Raw genomic sequence first — 17,245 nt, 5'->3', positions numbered from 1 at the left:
AACTGACAGATGGATTCCTTCTGGTTGCCCTACAGGGCAACTGGTTTTTGAATTAATTGACTACGCATGTGGTGCACTTGGTCAAAGGTCCGCTCAAAGATCAAAGCAACATTCAGGGGTCGCTTCGTTCTACTCACCAGCAAATTCACACTCCGAGATAGGCTAACAGGCAGAAAAGGGAACCTCAGGGTCCTCTGCTCGATTCTTTTTGCTGGCTGAATTTCCAAGGCTCGGGTGAATCCACGTAAATTAATATTTACGAGGAACCCTTAGCTGCTCTCAAGTGAAGCTGTATCCAACTTTTTAACGTCCACACAAGCTTCAATCTCAACAAAATTAACACATTTCTTCACTTGCATCTGCCTTCTACGTTCGATATAAAGGATTTTGTGCACTGTAGGGAGACTGGGAGGGGAGGTCACCTTAGTGACCTGGACAATATTTATCCCCCCCGATTAATATCAGTAAAATGTTAATGATTATATTACTGTTTGTTGGAACTTGCTGTGTGCAAATTGGTTGCTGTGAGTGCTCAAAAGTGACTACACTTCAAATGTAGTTTAAAAAAAGGATTTCGCAGGATGTGGGTGTCAATGGTTAGGCCACTATTTGTTGCCCATTTCTAATTGCCCTTGAGAAGATGGTGGTGAGCTGCCTTCTTGAACCACTGCAGCCCAGGTGGAGTAGGTATACTCACTGTGCTGATAAGGAGGGAGTTCCAGGAGTTTGACACAGCGACATTGAAGGAACTGCGATATAGTTCCACAACATATGGACTGCTTCTCGATCACCATCACCACCTTCTCAGGACGGTGTGTGATTTGGAGGGAAACTTGCAAGTTTGTGATATTCCTAAGCATCTGCTGCCCTTATCCTTACCCAGACCCACAACCCCACCCTATCCCCATAACCCCACACATTTGCCATGGCTAATCCATCTGACCTACACATCTTGGAAACTAAGCGGCAATTTAGCATGGCCATTCCACCTAACCTGCACATCTTCGGACTGTGGGAGGAAACCGGAGCACTCAGAGGAAACCCACACAGACACAGGGAGAACATGCAAACTCCACACAGTCAGCCAAGGCCGGAATTGAGCCTAGGTTCCTGGTGCTGAGAGACAGCAGTGTTAACCACTGTGCCAAAATGGTTTGATATGTCCTGAGAAAGTGAAAAACACTGGAAATGTAAATAAGTAACTAATTAAATAATTTCTTTCCCATCAAAGGGGTTGGCTGACATAGGGAATTGGCTGCTTGAAGACAAACCTGTATCGCTGGCTCAGGCGCCCCTTGGGAAGCCAGGCTCAACAGTGGAATTCTGCTACAATCACAAACTAAAGCAATCACTGGAGTCCTCGAACGACAAATCTGATTTTGGGCCACCTCTGCAATGTTCCTCCAAGACGTCTCACAACACCAGGTTAAAGTCCAACAGGTTTACTTGGTAGCACAGGTTCCTCCAATCCAACCCAGAATGTCCCCAATGATTACAACAAGATGTGTGCTGCATTGTTTTCACCTGCAACAGGTACAACACATGGAGGTATCACAGAGGAAGATCACAAGGGCAAGGACATACATCGAAATTGTAAAGCAGAAACAGGACATTCAGCATAACCACTTTTATTTCCCTACTCACCCTTCACATGAAAAATAACCCCTAAAGGCATTAACCCACCCTCTCAAACCATACGACGTGGATTTTTGAGATGAACCCAACTTAACATAGCAACAGATTGCATTTGGTAATGAAAAGATTTGGCTTGTAGAACACAATATGACTTTACATGACTATTAATCAGCACAACATGGGGTGGTTTACTGAGCATAAAGGAGCTTCATAAAATTGAGTCAACAAATGTATAGAGGACAGCTGCTATGGAAATAGGGCCACATTCCTCATCATCACATACATGTTGATGTGTAGTTAAACGATGTTTCCATGCAGCTTTAAAGAATATAAAGTGACCAGCTTTCCAATCTGCGAAACTGGAACACAGACACACAAAGATACACAAGTGAATTCTGTTAACTGGCCAATTTAAAGTGAGGAGTTAAGCGAAGAGTGTTTATGTTGCAATGCCCACCAGAACTTTAAGTTCACAGATGTTATATCTCTTTCTGTTTACAAATGGTTCATTGCAACTGATAGTCGCTGACTGGTTTACAGACATTTTACATTGCGGTCAGTGAGGCACATAAATCAAACTGAAAATTCAAACATACATGTCAAACCCTGAAGTTTTAACATTTCCTGTGACAATCTAGAAGGAGAATTGAAACTTGATACACACAATTCTGCCTCGGACATAATTCACTGTTCTTTCAAAACCCCCAGTGGTTTAAGATGATCCATTACTAACTTTGCAGATTAGCAAGGAATGAACAATAAATGCCAGCCTGCCAGCACCACTCATATACAGAGAATGATTATTTTTTTTAACTGGTGAAAAAGGTTTTTTGTATTTGTTCATGAGATGTGTATATCACTGGCTGGGCCAATACTCATTGCCCACCCCTAATTCCCTTAGGAAGCTGGGGGAATCCCTACAGTGCAGAAGGAGGCCATTCAGTCCTTTGAGCCTGCATCGACCATAATCCCACCCAGGCCCCATCCCCATAACCCCACATATTTACCCTACTAATCCCCCTGACACTCGGGGTCAATTTATCATGACCAATGCACCTAATCTGCACATTTTGGACTGTGGGAGGAAACCCACGCAAACACAGGGAGAACGTGCAGACTCTGCACAGTGACCCAAGCTGGGAATCGAACCTGGTCTCTGGCGCTATGAGACAGCAGTGCTAACCACTGTGCCATCTTTCCACCATTACCCTCTGCTTCCTACCATCAAGCCAATTGTATATCCAATTTGCCAGCTCTCCCTGGATTTCATGTGATCTAACCTTCCAGAACAGCCATGTGGAACTTTATCAAAGGCCTTACTGAAGTCCATATAGACTACCGCCCTGCCCTCATCAACCTTCCTGGTTGCACAAAGCTATGCTTACTCCTAATCAAACCCTGACTTTCCAAAAATGCCTGTATATCTTATCCCTCAGAAACCTCTCTAGTAACTTACCCACGACAGATGTTAGGCTTACCTATAATTCCCAGATTTTCCTTTGCAGCCCTTCTTAAATAAGGGCACAACATTTGCTACCCTCCAGTCATCTGGTACCTCACCCATGGCTAATGATGATGCAAATATCTCAGCAAGGCCTCTCAATTTCTTCTCTATCCTCATGCAGTGTTGTTGGATATACCTGGTCAGGGCCAGATTCGTCCACCTTCATACATTTTAATACGTCCATCACCTCTACTGTAATGCGAACTGTCCCCAATATATCGCCACTAACTTTCCCATGTTCCCAAGTCTTCATGTCTTTCTCCACAGTAAACACAGGAGAAATGTTCATCGAGAATCTTGACCATCTCCTGCAGTTCCACACGTGTCCACTTTGGTCCTCGAGGGGTCCTACTCTTTCTAGTTATTCTTTTTCCTTTAATATACTTTAAAAATCCCTTTGGATTCACCTTAATCTTCTCAGCCAAAGCTACCTCATGCCCCCTTTTTGCCCTCCTAATTCCCTGAGTAGATTCCTGTATCCCCTGTATACCTCCAGGGAATCCCTTGATTCCAGCTGCTTGTACCGGAGCTACGCCTCCTCCTTATTCCTGGCCAAAACCTCAATATGTTTCGTCAGCCAAAGTTCCCTGCACCTGCCAGCCTCGCCCTTCACCCTAACAGAAACATATAGACCCTGAACCCTAGCTATTTCACTTCTAAAGGCTTCCCACTTGCCGGAGGTCCCTTTGCCCTCAAACAAGCTACTCCAATCAACCCTTGCAAGCTCCTGTCTAATTCCATCAAAATTCACCTTGTCTGAATTTGGAACTTGCACCCGTGGACCAGTGTTGTCCCTTTCCATAACTATTTAAAAAATAGAACTATGGTCACTGGTCCCAAAGTGATCCCCCACCGTCAACTCAGTCACTTGCCCTGCCCTATTTCCCAAGAGTAGGTCAGGTTTTGCCCTTTCCAGAGTAGAACCCTCCACATACTGCCTGGAGGAAACTTTCCTGAACACATTTAAATCCCACCACATCCAAGCCCTGAACACTATGGCAGTCCCAGTCTGTTAGGAAAATATCCCCTACTATGACGCTATAACTCTTGCAAGTCTCCCCAATCTCCCTGCATATTTGTTCTAATTCCCATTGAATATTTGGAGGCCTATAGTACAATCCCAATAATGTCACCACCCCCTTATTTCTTAGTTCCACCCACAAAGCCTTGCCGGATGATCCCTCGGTTATTTCATCTCTGACTACTGCCATGATGCTCCCCTTAATCAAAAATACAACTCCCCTATTGTCCTTCATTGCAAAAGGACTCAAGTACAGGAGCAAGGATGTCTTACTGCAGCTGTACAGGGTCTTGGTGAGACCATACCTGAAGTAATGTGCAGTTTTGGTCACCTTACCTCAGAAAATGTACTTCCCATATATGGAGCACAACAAAAGTTCACCAAACTGATGCCTAAGATAGCAGGACTGTCGTACGAAGAGAGATCAGGTTGACTAGGCCTGTATTCACTGGAGAAGAATGAGGGGGAATTTCATTGCAACTTCAGACAGAGTTGGACAGACTGGGGATGCAGGAACAATCCTTCCCTGGTTCTGAGGTCAAGAACAATGGGTCATGGTCTCAGGATAGTCTAAGCCATTGAGGACTGAGGTGAGAAAAAAAAAACAAGGATTCTCTGGGAGGCAAGAGAAGTGATTGCAGAGCCTCTGGCTCTGATCTTCAGGTCGTCGTTGGCCTCTGGTATAGTACCAGAAGATTGGAGGTTAGCGAATGTTGTCCCATTGTTTAAGAAGGGGAACAGAGACTTCCCCGGGAATTATAGACCGGTGAGTCTCACTTCTGTTGTCGGCAAGATGTTGGAAAAAATTATAAGGGATAGGATTTATAGTTATTTGGAGAGTAATGAATTGATAGGTGATAGTCAGCATGGTTTTGTGGCAGGTAGGTCGTGCCTTACTAACCTTATTGAGTTTTTTGAGAAAGTGACCAAGGAGGTGGATGGGGGCAAGGCAGTGGACGTGGTATATATGGATTTTAGTAAGGCGTTTGATAAGGTTCACCATGGTAGGCTTCTGCAGAAAATGCAGATGTATGGGATTGGGGGTGATCTAGGAAATTGGATCAGGAATTGGCTAGCGGATAGGAAACAGAGGGTGGTGGTTGATAGTAAATATTCATCATGGAGTGCGGTTACAAGTGGTGTACCTCAGGGATCTGTTTTGGGGCCACTGCTGTTTGTAATATTTATTAATGATCTGGATGAGGGTATAGTTGGGTGGATTAGCAAATTTGCTGATGACACCAAAGTCGGTGGTGTGGTAGACAGTGAGGAAGGGTGTCGTAGTTTGCAGGAAGACTTAGACAGGTTGCAAAGTTGGGCCGAGAGGTGGCGGATGGAGTTTAATGCGGAGAAGTGTGAGGTAATTCACTTTGGTAGGAATAACAGATGTGTTGAGTATAGGGCTAACGGGAGGACTTTGAATAGTGTGGAGGAGCAGAGGGATCTAGGTGTATGTGTGCATAGATCCCTGAAAGTTGGGAATCAAGTAGATAAGGTTGTTAAGAAGGCATATGGTGTCTTGGCGTTTATTGGTAGGGGGATTGAATTTAGGAGTCGTAGCGTTATGTTGCAACTGTACACAACTCTGGTGCGGCCGCACTTGGAGTACTGTGTGCAGTTCTGGTCCCCACATTACAGGAAGGATGTGGAGGCTTTGGAGAGGGTGCAGAGGAGGTTTACCAGGATGTTGCCTGGTATGGAGGGGAGATCCTATGAGGAGAGGCTGAGGGATTTGGGATTGTTTTCGCTGGAAAGGCGGCGGCTAAGAGGGGATCTTATTGAAACATATAAGATGATTAGAGGTTTAGATAGGGTGGATAGTGATAGCCTTTTTCCTCTGATGGAGAAATCCAGCACGAGGGGGCATGGCTTTAAATTGAGGGGGGGTAGTTATAGAACCGATGTCAGGGGTAGGTTCTTTACCCAGAGGGTGGTGAGGGATTGGAATGCCCTGCCAGCATCAGTAGTAAATGCGCCTAGTTTGGGGGCGTTTAAGAGATCCGTAGATAGGTTCATGGACGAAAAGAAATTGGTTTAGGTTGGAGGGTCACAGTTTTTTTTTAACTGGTCGGTGCAACATCGTGGGCCGAAGGGCCTGTTCTGCGCTGTAATGTTCTATGTTCTATGTCTATCTTTACTCTAACCTAGGAAGTCTCGACCATACAAAGCTCTGGATACCAAGTCGCTGAATCTAGACACTAAAGCTATCAAAGGGTATGGGGAGAAAGGAGTATGGCATTGGGATACAGGATCAGCCCTGGTCACATTGAATGGCAAAGCTGGCTGAATGGCCTACTTCTGCTCCTATCTTTTAATGTTTCTAAATATGAAGTACTACTACAAATCGTTGAGCAACATAACCCAGTTCGGAGCAAAAGGCCAACATCAAAAGGTGGTGTTCTAATGTTCTAATATTCTAATGCCTACTTGGTGGAAACAGAAGACCAAAACACTTCCAATGGCTCCCAAGGACTTTGCAAAATTTCACTAAGTGAAAAGAGAAGAAAAAGAACAAACATCAACGTTGGAAATGAAACACTCCTACTTTTGGCACCAAATCTAACATGGTTGATGCATCAACCATTTCACTACCCCCAACAATTAGGGAACATTGTGTTATTTACACCAAATTATGTAAACATGAAACACATGGCAATTTAATTATGTATACATGCAAAATAAACCATTGTTACGAAACCCCACTTGTGTGCGAGGGTGTCCCAACCTAAAACACTGGTTTAAGTATTTTTTTGGATATTAACGAGAAATGTTTGCAGAAACAGAGAACTCATAGAATCAGAAACTCTACAGTGCAGAAAGAGGCCATTCGGCCCATCGAGTCTGCACCGACCACAATCCCACCCAGGCTCTATCCCCATATCCCCACATATTTACCCGCTAATCCCTCGAAGCTACACATCCCAGGACACTAAGGGACAATTTAGCATGGCCAATTAACCTAACCCACACATCTTTGGACTGTGGGAGAAAACCGGAGCACCCGGAGGAAACCCACGCAGACACAGGAAGAATGTGCAAACTCCACACAGACAGTGACCCAAGCCGGGAAACGAACCCAGGTCCCTGGAACTGTGAAGCAGCAGTGCTAACCACTGTGCTATCGTGCCGCCCCACTCAGACATATCTTTTGTTAAACAAGTATATGTTAAAATGGTAGATAATAAAATACTGCAGAGGACAATCTTAGAGTTCAGTAAATTAAAAGCACTAAGTCCCGCAACCCAAAATTATCTGTTTCCCCCTGCACCTAAATGCTGCTGAGACCCCCATTTCCGCAACAACCACAAACCTATTGGTCAAATCTAAAGAAAACAAAGAACAAAGAACAATACAGCTCAGGAACAGGCCCTTCGGCCCTCCAAGCCTGCGCCGCTCATGTGCCCAACTAGACCATTCTTTTGTATCGTCCTATTCCCAGTCTGTTCATATGGTTATGTAGATAAGTCTTAAACGATCCCAGCGTGTCCTCCTCAATCACCTTGCTTGGTAGTGCATTCCACGCCCCCACCACCCTCTGTGTAAAATACGTCCCCGACATCTGTGTTGAACCTTGCCCCCCTCACCTTGAACCCGTGACCCCTTGTGTTCGTCACCTCCGACCTGGGAAAAAGCTTCCCACTGTTCACTCTATCTATGCCCTTCATAATTTTATACACCTCTATTAGGTCGCCCCTCATCCTCCGTCTTTCCAGGGAGAACAACCCGTTGACCTAATCTCTCCTTATAGCTAAGACCCTCCATACCAGGCAACATCCTGGTAAACCTTCTCTGTACTCTCTCCAAAGCCTCCACGTCCTTCTGGCAGTGTGGCGACCAGAACTGGACGCAGTATTCCAAATGTGGCCAAACCATCATTCTATACAGCTGCAACATCATATGCCAACTTTTATATTCTATGCCCCGTCCAATAAAAGCAAGCATGCCATATGCCTTCTTCACCACCCTCTCCACCTGTGCTGCCACCTTTAAGGATCTGTGGACTTGTACACCCAGGTCCCTCTGTGTGTCTATACTCCTGATGGTTCTGCCATTTATTGTATAGCTCCCCCTTACATTAGATCTACCGAAATGCATCACTTCGCATTTATCTGGATTAAATTCCATCTGCCATTTCTCTGCTCAATGTTCCAGCCTATCTATATCCTGCTGTATTCTCTGACAATGTTCATCACTATCCGCAACTCCAGCAATCTTTGTGTCATCCACAAACTTACTGATCACACCAGCTACATCTTCCTCCAAATCATTTATATATATCACGAACAGCAGAGGTCCCAGTACAGAGCCCTGCGGGACACTAGTCACAGACTTCCAACCGGAAAAAGACCCCTTCACTGCTACCCTCTGTCTTCTATGGCTAAGCCAGTTCTCCACCCACCTAGCTAGCTCACCTTTCATCCCGTGAGATTTAACCTTTAGCACCAGCCTGCGTCGAGGGACCTTGTCAAACGCTTTACTAAAATCCATATAGACTACATCCACGGCCCTTCCTTCATCAATCGTTTTTGTCACCTCCTCAAAAAACTCAACCAAATTTGTGAGGCATGACCTCCCTCGTACAAAACCATGTTGTCTATCGCTAATGAGATTATTCAGTTCTAAATGCGCATATATCCTATCGCTAAGAATCTTCTCCAACAACTTCCCTACCACGGACGTCAAGCTCACCGGCCTACAATTACCCGGGTTATCCTTGCTACCCTTCTTAAATAACGGGACCACATTTGCTATCCTCCAATCCTCTGGGGCCTCACCTGTGTCCAGTGAAGAGACAAAGATTTCTGTTAGAGGCCCAGCAATTGCATCTCTCGCCTCCCTGAGGAGTCTAGGATAGATGCCATCCAGCCCTGGGGATTTGTCTGTCTTGATGTTTCCTAAAAAACCTAACACTTCCTCCCTTGTAATTGAGATTTTTTCTAATGGATCAACACATCTCTCTGAGACACTACCAGTCAACATGTCCCTCTCCTTTGTGAATACTGATGCAAAGTATTCGTTTAGGATCTCACCTACTTCCTTTGGTTCTAAGCATAATTCCCCTCCTTTGTCCCTGAGAGGTCCAATTCTTTCCCTAACAACCCTCTTGTTCCTAACATATGTATAAAATGCCTTAGGATTCTCCTTAATCCTTTCTGCCAAGGACATTGTGACCCCTTTTTGCTCTTCTAAGTCCCTGTTTGAGTTATTTTCTACTTTCTCTGTATTCCTCCAGTGCTCCATCTGTTTTTAGCTGCCTGGACCTCATGTATGCCTCTTTTTTCTTTTTGATTAGACCCACAATTTCACTGGTTATCCACGGCTCCCGAATCCTACCTTTCCTATCCTTCCTCTTTACAGGCAGATAAGAACATAAGAACATAAGAAATAGGAGCAGGAGTAGGCCATCTAGCCCCTCGAGCCTGCCCCGCCATTCAATAAGATCATGGCTGATCTGACGTGGATCAGTACCACTTACCCATCTGATCCCCATAACCCTTAATTCCCTTACCGATCAGGAATCCATCCATCCGCGCTTTAAACATATTCAGCGAGGTAGCCTCCACCACCTCAGTGGGCAGAGAATTCCAGAGATTCACCACCCTCTGGGAGAAGAAGTTCCTCCTCAACTCTGTCTTAAACCGACCCCCCTTTATTTTGAGGCTGTGTCCTCTAGTTTTAACTTCCTTACTAAGTGGAAAGAATCTCTCCGCCTCCACCCTATCCAGCCCCCGCATTATCTTATAAGTCTCCATAAGATCCCCCCTCATCCTTCTAAACTCCAACGAGTACAAACCCAATCTCCTCAGCCTCTCCTCATAATCCAAACCCCTCATCTCCGGTATCAACCTGGTGAACCTTCTCTGCACTCCCTCCAATGCCAATATATCCTTCCTCATATAAGGGGACCAATACTGCACACAGTATTCCAGCTGCGGCCTCACCAATGCCCTGTACAGGTGCATCAAGACATCCCTGCTTTTATATTCTATCCCCCTCGCAATATAGGCCAACATCCCATTTGCCTTCTTGATCACCTGTTGTACCTGCAGACTGGGCTTTTGCGTCTCATGCACAAGGACCCCCAGGTCCCTTTGCACGGTAGCATGTTTTAATTTGTTTCCATTGAGATAGTAATCCCATTTGTTATTATTTCCTCCAAAGTGTATAACCTCGCATTTATCAACGTTATACTCCATTTGCCATATCCTCGCCCACACACTCAGCCTGTCCAAATCTCTCTGCAGATCTTCTCCGTCCTCCACACGATTCACTTTTCCACTTATCTTTGTGTCGTCTGCAAACTTCGTTACCCTACACTCCGTCCCCTCCTCCAGATCATCTATATAAATGGTAAACAGTTGCGGCCCGAGTACCGATCCCTGCGGCACGCCACTAGTTACCTTCCTCCAACCGGAAAAACACCCATTTATTCCGACTCTTTGCTTCCTGTCGGATAGCCAGTCCCCAATCCACTTTAACACACTACCCCCAACTCCGTGTGCCCTAATCTTCTTCAGCAGCCTTTTATGGGGCACCTTATCAAACGCCTTTTGGAAATCCAAAAACACCGCATCCACCGGTTCTCCTCCATCAACCGCCCTAGTCACATCTTCATAAAAATCCAACATGTTCGTCAAGCACGACTTTCCCCTCATGAATCCATGCTGCGTCTGATTGATCGAACCATTTCTATCCAGATGCCCTGCTATCTCCTCTTTAATAATGGATTCCAGCATTTTCCCTACTACAGACGTTAAGCTGACCGGCCTATAGTTACCCGCCTTTTGTCTCCTTCCTTTTTTAAACAGCGGCGTAACATTAGCCGTTTTCCAATCAACCGGCACTACCCCAGAATGCAACGAGTTTTGATAAATAATCACTAACGCATCCACTATTACCTCTGACATTTCTTTCAATACCCTGGGATGCATTCCATCCGGACCCGGGGACTTGTCCACCTTCAGATGCCTGTCCTGCAGTCCTATCAACTGCTCCTTAAAAGACTCCCACATGCCAGATGTGGATTTATCCTCAAACAGCCTCTCCCAATCAACAGCCACCAAATCCTGCCTAATCCGGCTGTAGTTAGCCTTCCCCCAATTCAGCACCTTACCCATAGGACAACACTCATCTTTTTCCATTACTATCCTAAAGTTTACAGAATTGTGGTCACTATTTGCCACATGTTTTTCTACTGCAACTTTGATGACCTGACCGGGCTCATTCCCCAGTACTAGGTCCAGTATAGCCCCCTCTCTAGTTGGAGTCTAGTCAGTGATTACCACACCGTACAGTTTAAGTGACCAGGACCTTGGTTTAGTGAAAACTATCTCTTGCACAAACTGGCTTGCTTTAGCTGTTTCCTGAAGATGGCTGCCCCTCTCTTTCTTGCTGCTGCTTCTTGAACACCTCGTCTGTATCTAAACTGCTTCCTAGCTCTCAGCTCTCTGACTACTAAATTTACCAATTGCAAAGAGTACCCTATTCTTTCCTTTCTCTTAGGTGCTGCCCAGACATGGTTTACAAAATACATGGCAGTTTGATTTTGTGCGCAAAAATATCATTTTAATAGCATCCTATCTCATGATATCATCCATATTTCATCACTTTTGCATCACCATTGTAGCCGGACGCCCTACATTTAAGACTCTAATTCAGAATGTGATGGGGAAAATGGTCAAACTGGTAAGAGCTTCAAGACATACCTCAAGTTAGCAGCTCTGACAACAGTTGCAAAGTCAGGCCAATAACGGAGTAAGCAACAAAGATCACAAGACTAGATCATGTCTCACAACGAAGAGAAGGAATAATCACAAGACAAGGTCATGTCTTAACAAAAGCCTGGAAGGTGATTGCCACACTTGCAACCAATGGTCAGCAGCTCGCAGGTGACTCAAGCTACTTTTCAGGCTGAAGAAAAAAGATTGGTGCGTCAGATCATCAGTGATACTGCAGACTAACCTTTGCAAAGAAGACTCCCAAACTACAACCAAGAGAACAATCCTTACATAAAAGTGGCCTGGCAACAGTTAATACAAGGTTTTCTTGGGCGATTTAGATATGTATTGTGAGTGCATCGATCTTTAAGTGTACCTTTGATAATGCAACGCTGCAGCACATGGTTATATTAGTTGCCCATGTTTTTCAGATTCTGCTTACACTGTATCCACGAATCGAGTAATAGAGTTGAAATTGTGACAGACTTTTACTTAGTCTCTGGCTCTTTATCTGGTTACACTTACTGGCCGTGAAGCAGGGTTTCAATGGTCAACACCATGACACTTTCTCACCGCACTGAGTAACATTGGCAATTCGAATGTATACAGCAACAGATCGATTCAAAATTCTGTAAGTCTAAGATCTGGTCATTCTCCCAGCCAAGTTGGTATATAGGATTTACAGCACTCAATGTGGTCATTTCCTTATGCATTCACTGGATCCATTCACATTTTTCTCCTCCACCTCAATAGGGACTTGTGTTCTACGTTGAAACAACGTTGCATGAAGAAAATTCTAATTTCAGTTTTAACATTTTGATAAATTACCCCACGTAAGCAATTCAGCAGCCAAAAGTGAGAAAGCTGCCACACAAACTTTAAAAAGTTCACCACCTTCAGTAGTTCCTATGTGTAAAATATATTTATTTTTTTTACATGTGCAGTACAAATAAATAAAGGTGTTGTGGAATACACAGCATCATTTCAATACATGCTTATAACATCTGACTCACTAAATTACTTTTTCTCCCCCCCCAGAATAACCAAATTATCGTGAATAAAGTGAGACATCTGGGAGCAATTACTGTACAGTAACTGAAGCAAGGGGTTCACAGAGTTGCAAACCACGAGCTCGAGCAGCTTGCAGTGATTCTCAGAAATCCGTAACTGTGTTATAGACTTGACACTGGGCAATCTGAAGCTGCCTCAATCACTTATACAAAGGGGACTGGTAATACATTCCTTACTTTTTTATAGGGCATTAAATACAGTTAACAATTTGTGTCATTACGGCATGCTTAAACAGCAGAGACTAGCAATAAGGAGTGACCAGCCAATTCTTTTTCACAGAAAAAGAGAAGGCAATGAAGCACGGTAATATGGGAGCACCCTGCATTTCAAACTTGCTGAAGCCTTGAATCTCTGCCTGACTAAATGAGCTTGTCATTCAGTGAACGCAAGCAGCTACCACCATGCCCCTCAGAGTAATATTAAAGTTCTGGAAGTCACTGCATTTGATGGGAAACAAGACAGTGAAGCAATGGTGGGGGATGGTGGACAAAGTAAAACACACAAAAAACTGGAAATATTAATGAATAGATGCATGATAGAATCACATAAGCTGTATTTCTATTTCCCCACATCTAAAAAAATAGATTTTAATTTGCCATTCATCATAAACCATAGCAGTTAAGTGAATTTGCAAACTCAACTGTAAAATTCTAAATCACCAGTTAATTGGGTCAAAGACCAAAATGACATTGCTTTCCCTCCACAACACTTGAATAATAAAATATTTCAATCCTGCTCAGATTTCCTTTCATGCAGACATCGGCATTTGCAATGTAATTTTTAACAAAATAGCGATTTAAGTTTAGAAAAATAATTCTCCAAAAAATGAGAAGGAAAACGAACATTGGATACATACAAACTAACTCCCAATTGTCCCTCGAGTTGGAAACGCTTTACAGGAATAAATATAAAGACGGAAGTGCAGATGCTTACAGACTATTTCATATAAAGGTGCTCATTTGAAAGAGATTAAAAACAGCCCTTCCTCCCATCCCCGTGAAAGAGTTGGGAGGAATCTCGCTACATTACAACTTGAATTAAAATGTGCTTGGGTTCTCTTCAACTGCAGCCATGTTGTGGGAGCCACACAACTGAGTGAACATCAGGCACAAGGAAATTTCTCGCGAAGATTCAAATGGAGTTGACAAGCTCCAACAAGGCACCCACTGCTCCAAAATAACCCTGAAACAAAAAAGGGATGTAAGAAAATATAATTGAACTCAAACTGCAAAGGACGGACATTTTTCTTCTCCATATTTTGTGAAGGCATTCGATGAAAATCCTTGAACAAGCGAAGAATTACATGTACAAATAGAGAGCTGATGTGAACAAAATAGGCCATTATAGAGAACTAGACTTGTGTATAATGGAGCTTTGTGCTATTCCGTACTTGTGCATTTTCCAACAGAAACCAGAGAAAAATTTAATGCTTCAGTTAATTAGTTATCATGGGATCTCATGAGCTGTTCAAAAAGAATGGTCAATGTAGTGCTTGATTAAGATAACAATGGGAGGCCCATCGAGCCTGCTCCACCATTCAGTAAGGTCATGCTGATTTGATAGTTGCTTTAACTCAATTTTCTATCCCCCATAACTCTCAACACATTTGTCAATCCAAAATCTGTCTAACCCAGGCTTGAATACATTCAATGGTCCAGCCTCTACTGTGCTGTAGAAGAGAATTCCAAAGATTAATGACCCTCAGAAGAAATTCCTCCTCAGTTCGATCTTAAATGGGAGATGCCTTATTTTTAAAACTTCCTTGTTCTAGATTCCCTATCCAGTGTAACATAGAAACAGAAAATAGGAATAGGTAATTTACCCTTCCAGCCTGCTCCGCCATTGACGATCATGGCTGACCATGCAATTCAATAGCCTGATCCCACCGTTCCCCCACCATCTCCTTTGATCCTTTTCTCCCCAAGAGCCAACAATCCATTTACCTTCCTGCATGGGTAACCTTTTTTGTGATTCATCTACATGGACACTCAAATTCTCAGATTAGTCTGTAAAATATACATAGCAGACCCATCATCCAAATAAACTATGTTCAAAGAAAAGCAAACCCTTCAAATATGGAAAATCACCCCTCAGGAACAAAACTTTTAAATACATATCTAGCTATTGCAAACACGCAAAACAGACAGAAACAGAACAGATTGTCAAGCTAGAGAGCACAAGTTTTAAATTATTCACCTGATTTAAGTTTTGGGAAACGAGTTGCATATAAACAGCACACATGGAATTCTAAATAAATCTGAGATGTCTATATTCGGACAGTGTCAATAATGAATTCAGGCTGGAAGGGCTAGGCAAAGACCAGCCATGGTCTGTCTGTTCCAGCACATCAGTGACCAACTACAGAGAAGTGTGAGAATTCAAGTAGTTTAAGCATGAAATTGTACAGCTAGATGCAAAATAGACTCTCTGCATGTCCCAATTTTGTTTTGGAATTTACAATGCATCTTTTACAAACAGGAGATTAAGAACTCTTCAATGTTGTGTGGTATAATTCATCCTCTGCATTTAGGAATTACACATAGGGCTACCTAGAGGTGGGCTGCTGTATTTATAAAGCACCGTGCTTTTCCTGATATCTAACAGCCAATTAGTCACAGTGAGGTTTGGCTATGAGAGGAATCACCAGCTATTCAGTTTTCTTGAGGGGTGATGCTGATTGGTGACCTTGGTGTTCTCGTGCATCAGTCACTGAAAGTAAGAGCAGGTACAGCAGACAGTAAAGAAGCCAAATGGTATGTTGGCCTTCATAGCAAGACGATTTGAGTATAGGAATAGGGACATTTTACTGCAATTGCAGTATTTTGCTTTTATGTCAGGATCAAAGTGTTGCTGTATTTTAGTTATTTTTTGCCATTTATCTGGATTTAAACTAGTGACACAGCCACCCCTTCTGAACAAGGTAATAGCCTTCATGCAAATTCAGTGGGCCAGGTGTTGGTTACAAGAATGTTGCCAGGGCTAAAAAAGTATAGCTATGATGAGAGATTGGATAGGTTGCGGTTGTTTTTCTTGGAAGAAGGGCTGAGGGGTGACTTGCTAGGGGGCTACAAATTTATGAGGGGAAGAGATAAAATGGACAGGATAAAATTGTTTTCCTTAGTGGAGAATTCTAGAACCAGGGTATATAGATTCAAGATAAGTGGCAGTAGGTGTAGAGGGGATACAAGGAAGAATTTCTTTTTGTGCAAAGGGGGGGGTGGGTGTCTGGAATTTGCTGCCCGGGTTGGTGATGGAGGCAGAGACCCTAAACTCTTTAAAAAAATACCTGGATCTGCACCTTAAGTGCTGTACACTACAGGGCTATGGACCGGGTGTAGGAAGGTGGGATTAGAAAGGACACCTGGAATTCCTTGAGCTGGCATAGACAAGATGGGAAGAATGGTCTCCTTTCATGCTGTAGCTTTTCTATGGTTCTAGGTCTATGGCAATAAAACAGGCACCTATCTAGATTAAGGATGTTGCTACATAGGGAATTGTACTCAATGTCCTATGAAGCAAGTTAGTATGACAATGCACCAGATATGGTCACTCAGTTGGAAACATTAATAACCTTTGAATGGAATCAAAATAATTAGAACTTTAAAAAAACTCACCTCATGTTCCATAAAAAGGCCCTTTAATTGCCCTTTTGACCAGTATTCCAATGCATAGGCCAGTAATTTCATGGACAAAGTGTTGATCCTTAGAAAGTTACCGACAAACACCACTCTGTTAATGTTCTAAACAAAAAAATAATGAATTACAACCCTTGGAGCAAAATAAGCTTGCAATTAGATTGCAAAATATTTTTTAAATGAGCAAAAACATTTACTGCCTAGATTTAAAATAAAGCGCCAAACTTCCCAATTATCCAAATGAAAAAAGTCAGTTCTTAGTAGTAGAAAAGTGAACTATTTTAAACAAGTCACACATGAAAAGGACAAATTACACTATTTTAAAATACAAGCTTTCCAGTATTACTTAGAATAAACATGTGTGTTTTTCAGTTGTGTGCCAACACAAAAAAATTGTCACCTAGGATGTTGATGGAAGGGCTAAGAAAAATGACAAAATATATTGAAGGGGAAAGTAAGTTTAAAAGGGGAATCAAAATGGAGCAAAGGGCATCGAGTTTTACCAGTGAAGGAACTTTTGTGGAACGCTTTCCCTTCTTTCATGCCCCAAGGTTGGAATTGGAGATTGAAGGTTAAGATTGAACCATAAGGTTAGATGAGGTTACAGAAAGGTCGATACAAAATCCAGACAATGAGTTAATAGATAAAGGATTTGAGTGAA

At 43.1% G+C, this 17,245-nt stretch overlaps 1 protein-coding gene across 3 annotated transcripts in view; it reads right to left on the bottom strand.

Annotated features, from left to right (window-relative positions):
• Nucleotides 1-11,708: 11,708 nt before the first annotated feature.
• The window catches only part of LOC144500652 (pantothenate kinase 2, mitochondrial-like), a 40,123-nt gene continuing 34,586 nt past the window's right edge, over nt 11,709-17,245 (bottom strand). For 2 of the 3 annotated variants that reach the window (XM_078223949.1, XM_078223959.1), the window contains 2 exons: nt 16,564-16,689; nt 12,784-14,131 (listed from right to left, as the gene is read on the bottom strand). In XM_078223949.1, the coding sequence (XP_078080075.1) occupies nt 14,081-14,131; nt 16,564-16,689 (177 nt within the window). In that variant the 3' untranslated portion in view covers nt 12,784-14,080. Of the gene's footprint in view, nt 14,132-16,563; nt 16,690-17,245 lie in introns of all 3 variants that reach the window. The other variant, XM_078223941.1, reaches the window with a different exon arrangement.

Source organism: Mustelus asterias, chromosome 1 (assembly GCF_964213995.1).
Source record: "Mustelus asterias chromosome 1, sMusAst1.hap1.1, whole genome shotgun sequence".
NCBI classification, from domain to species: Eukaryota; Metazoa; Chordata; class Chondrichthyes; order Carcharhiniformes; family Triakidae; genus Mustelus; species Mustelus asterias.
Note: the sequence above shows the minus strand (reverse complement) of the source record. Positions and strands in the feature narration are given on the sequence as shown.